We start from the raw sequence: 5,785 nt of genomic DNA on the forward strand, positions 1-5,785 counted from the left end.
CAACCAAGTTGTTAAAGAAGAATGAGCAACAAGCAGCTAAGTATATTGCAAGGTAGATGATAGCTTCATTTTATTTACTTATTTTTATAGTTTATTTTAGTACATTTCATTTGCATTTTAGTTAACTTTCATGCATATTTTCCCTTTTGTTATTTTTATGATCATTTCGGGGTACTTTCTAGTTTCTTGAGCATTATTGCAGATTTTCTTGGAAACTAGCGGGGCGGCACTCTTGCGAGGCGATTGGGCTTGAAGGGGATTGGAGATTTCATGCTTGATGGCTATGAAGGTGATTCATGGGGTGGACTTGTCAATTGCTTGAAGGCTTGGAAGAATTGAGCTTTAAATTTGAAAGATGCGGGGGAACATTCAAGCGTATGAAAATTATTAATCGGGCGAGTTCACGAGCTTTGGAGGATTTAGAGAGGTCAAATTGGGCTTTAAATGAAGAAAAACTTGAAGAAAATGGGCTAGGAGGTGATTGGATTCGATCTGGGCTAGTGGGATATGCTTTAGAGGCCCAAAATCTCAAAGGAGCCCATGTCAGGTATCACCCGCGCAACCCACCCGCGCAGCAGCACGCGGGTCGCGCAAGGCCCTGCAGGGGCAATTTCGGAATTCCTTCTTTTGAGCTATTTGAGGAAGGTTGGTGCCCATCTTTTGCATACACTTGCACATCCGATTTTTGGAGATTCTCTCTGGAGTTTTGGAGACTTTTGAAGGCCAAGAACCCTTGAAGAACATCATATTTTTACCTCTTGATTCTTGCTTAATGTTTGGTACAAATTTCTCTAACTTTGTTTCTTTGTGTTTAGCCATGCTTGGCTAAACTAATCTTGGTTGACTTTTGTTTAATCCTTTGAACTTTTGTTGAATGTTGAAGAGTCCATGAACATGTTCTTGAATCTTTATGGAAATGTTTTGTGTTTTAACATCTTATCATTACTTGTATGTTTTAGTTCATGAGTTTAAATGTGTTTGTGGTGATTAGTTGGCTAATTTCTTGATTAAGTAAAGGATCCTCAAATTAGCAAGCAACAAATGATTTTTGTGTTGATTTTACTTCACACAATCATAAAAACATTTCCTCCAACATGGTGGTGAAAGCATTTGACCCCTCTTGGATTTGGTGACTTTTTTGGTTCTTAATGCTAGTTGACTTTCACTAATTACATGCTATTTGGAATTAGTGACTTTGACTAAGGAAATTGTTATGAGCTTCTCTAGCCATTTCAACAATTAAGAAAAGTCTAGGTAATCTCAAGCTCCTTGGATTACTATAGTCAAATTGAGGATTTAAAACAAGTATTGCACCATTAAACTCTAATGATATGTTCATCAAAAGTCAAAGTGAGAAAACTTTAAGTCAACCATCTTTCCCTTATTGATTTTACATCAAATTCTTATTTTTGTTGCAATTGTCTATTTAAATCATAGTTAATTCTAGTTAGCATCAAGTATTCAAAACACCAAAACCCCCCATTTTATTTTTATTGTTATTTTACATGTATTTTTACAAAGAGATTTTTCATAGAGTTAGAAATTGAACCAATCTCCGTGGATTCGATCCCTTTACCACTATACACTATTTTAGTGTGTAACATTTAGGGTTATTATTTGTGTTGGCCTCGACAACCACCAGTAGAATGGTGGTGGAAAGTATCAGGTAGCTGGACCATGGAATGATCAACATGTTGTGGACATTAGCCAGATGATATGCACATGTAGGAAGTGGGAGTTGATAGGAATCCCTTGTAGGCATGCCATAGCCACTTGGAGTGAGATGACAGACAATGGGGAAATGGTAGGGGAGCTGTACACTTGGGTACACAAAGTTTATTTACTGGATACTTGGAAGGTTGTGTGTGACTTTAAATTTGAACCAATAAAAGGTAGGGCAATGTGGCCTAAAAGTGATTGTCCTACTAGAATTATCCCACCTCCATACTACAAAATGTCTGGCAGGCCAAAGAAGAAAAGAAGACAATCCATGGAGGAGAGAATGAGCCAAAAGGAAAAGTCCAGTCAAATTGAAAGTGTGATAGCAAGTCAAATTCAAACTCAAGGATCCAAAGAAGTGGAGAAGCTTAGTAGGAAATTTGGGAGTGTCACATGTGGTAAATGCAAACAAAAAGGACACAACAAAAGGACATGTAAAGGTCAAGGTGCAGGCCAACAAGAGGGTGGAGGAGCTAATGAGGGTCATGATCAAGAGTAGTTTGTATGGTCAAGTGTAATGTTAAGTTGTTAAATCATCTTTTGGTCTAATTTGTTTAAGAAACTCCCATGTATTGGTTGTTTTAACAGTTATTAGTATGTTAAGTTATTTTGCAATTCCAAAACTCATGTGGTTGCTTCTTTTTTGTTACACTTGCATATTGTAATGACAATTGCTTTTGGTTATGTGCAATGGTATTGTAATTTGCATTGACTTATTTGGATTATATCTTATGATTCAATAGCACTTAGTAAGTTCCAAAATGGTATTGTATTTTTCTTAATACCATTTCCTGTATTGTATTACCATTATAATCTCCATAATAACAACAATTAAATAAGATAATATTCCATACATTATAATTCGAGGTACAAGGTTCATGAAATGACCCTTACAATATACAAAGGCCTATTCATCAAAACAATAAGATCCCAAAAAAACCTTAGCACCATAGGTAGAACTTAACCCTAATCCCTAATTCCACATCCAGAAAACAAGAAAAAAATCCAACTACACCACAAGTAGAACTTCAATTTACAAACTTTATCTTCTAATTCTTTCACTGTCATCTTCAGGTAAAACCTCAAATTCTGAATTTCATCTTCTAACTCTTTCACTGAAAGCTTCAAATTGTTCATGCTCTTCAGTAGACCAGGAATGATAGCCTTAGCACGATCACACATTAGAGGATCAAACCATCCAAGGAATCGACATTTTGAGTCCTTTCAAAGTTGAAGCACACAAAATTAGGGCAACAATAAGGTGTTTGATGGCAAATATTAGAACGCTACTTTACCGGTAGATGGCATGCGTAGAACCGTCGGCATGGATTGAGTGGAGTCCACGATGTACGCAACACATAATTGTTGTCACAAAAGCATATGATCGTTACCATTTTCACAGAGAGAGTCGTTGGGGAAGATGGGTTTAAGTCGATGTTAAATAGAGAAATTAGATTGCAATTTTGGTCCCATAAATGAAAAGACAAAAATACCCTCGCGTGCATGGCACGTGGGGAAGAAAACGGAATGCCTCTAACGGCAGTTAGAAGCAGGGACCAAATCCACGGCTCAAACATCAAATAAGGACGTTTTTTGCTAGCAAACTTTTTTTTGGACCTTACCCATAGAAATCGGCAAACCATAGGGATCATTTTTGCAATTTTGTCGAAAATAAATAAAGTATATATAAAAAAACGTGTCTGTATATATATATATATATATATATATATATATATATATATATATATATATATATATATATATATATATATATATATATATATATATATATATATATATAACGATAATAAATAAAGTATATATATAAAAACGAAAAATAAAATTAAAAACCATATGGTGTAATTTTTGCAAACCTCAGGAATCAAATTTAAACTTTTTATGACCAATTTTGTAAAAAAATTAACAAAGATAACCATGACACTCACCAAAGTGATAATTCTGTAAGAAAATTATAACTATCGTACTAATAATAAAAAATATATTAAGAGGTGTTTGTTTTTCTTTTTAAATCAGCTTTTTAACTTTTAACTTTTTTTTAAAAAATTAAAATAAATCCAAAAATTATTTGATAAATGGAAAAGTACTTTTTTTCGTTCAAAAAGTAATCCCAAATTTTTCCAATTAGATTTTAAAAATTTAGGCCTTTATGATATTGCTTTATGATATTGCGCTTAAAAAAAAAAAACCTCCCACATACCCCTAAAACTAAAGTCGATTGTTCTCGTTAGTGGAACTAGCTACAAAACCCAGCGCTCCAACTTTCGGAACTCATCGGAGGAAAGGCTCGGTGCGAAACGCATACAAGTTCAATTTACCAAAGCGATTCGTCTCAAGAGAATCAATGGCGCACAATCCTTCGCAGCTCCTCCCTTCAGGTTCACATTCTTCTATATCGTTTCATAACCCTCTATCATTTGCACCAGTTGGCAGAAATAGCTTTTAATTCAAACTTAAACTTTTGTTTCGATGATGCAGAGTTGATAGATCGGTGCATAGGTTCTAAGATATGGGTGATAATGAAAGGAGACAAGGAACTCGTTGGAACTCTCAAGGGTTTCGATGTCTATGTTAACATGGTTCTCGAGGACGTCACCGAATAGTAAGTAATTGCTCCCTCTTTTCTTATCCGCTACAATTTCATTGATTTTGGATAGTACAGTGTAGATTTGTGTTATTTATTGCTATAAACCTGATTACATTGGTTAAAGCAAGTTCGGAAAATTGAATAGCTGTTATATATTAGGGTTTATTCAAACCCTAAAATTAGGATTATTTTTTTCGAGGGGATTGTTTGAAATTACAATAATAGGCAGGATTAGTAAATATCAATGATGATCTAGTGTTCAGTTTGAATGTAGTGAATGCAAACAGGATTGGGGATCTATTGTTATTGAGTATAAACAACAATGAACTCCACTTATCTCTCTTATTACATATGCTGCTATCAAACTCTTTTGAACTTGACTTTGGGGCTGTGTCTGATTTAGTCACTGAAGTATTAATGTTTATAATTATTTTGATCTTTTTTGTATTGCAGTGAAATAACACCTGAAGGACGTAGGATTACAAAGCTTGATCAGATTTTGCTCAATGGAAATAACATAGCAATTGTAAGTATTATTTTCATGCTTCTTGATTTTTGTTTAACTTTACACAAATCTGCTGCCAAATCCCCTTTTTACCCATATTTGAGTTCCTCATTGTTTCATTGTCTTGATGCAGCTTGTTCCTGGTGGCTCTCCAGATCCAGAATGATTGAAGAATTGGTGATATTGATGGGTAGGGGTAAGGTTGGAAATTCTGTAGTTGTTATTTTGAAGGATGGGTGCTTTTTTGAACCCATCTCGTATCCTTTAAATGACATTCTAAAACCACCTTACAAAACATTTGTAATTTCTTATTGTCGTTTTTGTTTTTTTTATTACTTTGTAATTTGGTTTTGATCAGGATGTTTTAAAACTGATGTTTGTAAGTCTAAATCTTATGGTTTATGTCCAAATGTCTGCTACTATTTTATAATGTAGGGATGATCATTAAATTGTATTTTCGTTTTTTATTTTAGTAGAGAAGCATAGAAGATTTGTATTCTAATTGGAATTAAAACAACATGAAAATTTATTTCAATAAAAAATGAAGACATGTATAAAGGAGTTATAACGTGTTATTTAATTTTTTAGACACCATTACAAAATATAGAAGATAGTGAGCTTTTTACTTTTTATTAGAATATTATTGGAATGTTTAACTTGTCACTAATTTTTTTTTGTTCTATAATTAATTCTTGTGAGAAAAAGTTTACTAAAAAAGAAAATTAAAAACCACAAAATTCATGTTCTTAAAATCATATTTGAAAAAATAAAAGAAATGCCGATTTGTCGAGGTTCTAAAAACTTATCATGGTTCTAAGGTTTGTATCTGTCGTTACATTTTAACAAAATGTCTCCTTAAGTTATTTGTATATATATAAAATTTCCGTTTTAAGTGTCTTACAAAAATCATGAGTCACCGCAACTCATAAAATTTTGAGGTTTGATAGTGTCGTCAA

General features: G+C 33.5%; 1 protein-coding gene across 1 annotated transcript; it reads left to right on the forward strand.

Moving 5' to 3' along the window:
• Positions 1-3,945: 3,945 nt before the first annotated feature.
• On the forward strand, positions 3,946-5,283 carry SAD1 (Small nuclear ribonucleoprotein family protein). Its single transcript, XM_078970157.1, has 4 exons — positions 3,946-4,115; positions 4,216-4,339; positions 4,778-4,850; positions 4,963-5,283. Exons 1-4 carry the CDS (start codon positions 4,082-4,084, stop codon positions 4,993-4,995), a joined length of 264 nt encoding a protein of 87 aa, XP_078826283.1. The 5' UTR covers positions 3,946-4,081; the 3' UTR covers positions 4,996-5,283.
• The last annotated feature ends 502 nt before the right edge of the window (positions 5,284-5,785 follow it).

Source organism: Lactuca saligna, chromosome 8, assembly GCF_052625555.1.
Source record: "Lactuca saligna cultivar CGN05327 chromosome 8, ASM5262555v1, whole genome shotgun sequence".
Classification (NCBI taxonomy): Eukaryota; Viridiplantae; Streptophyta; class Magnoliopsida; order Asterales; family Asteraceae; genus Lactuca; species Lactuca saligna.

What these genes read in the sequence shown, in the direction of transcription:
- SAD1 (XM_078970157.1), top strand. Translation starts at nt 4,082, where the DNA reads ATGGCGCACAATCCTTCGCAGCTCCTCCCTTCAG. An exon ending in CTCGAGGACGTCACCGAATA is followed by an intron (nt 4,340 to 4,777) that starts GTAAGTAATTGC and finishes TTTGTATTGCAG; the next exon opens with TGAAATAACACCTGAAGGAC. An exon ending in ATGGAAATAACATAGCAATT is followed by an intron (nt 4,851 to 4,962) that starts GTAAGTATTATT and finishes GTCTTGATGCAG; the next exon opens with CTTGTTCCTGGTGGCTCTCC.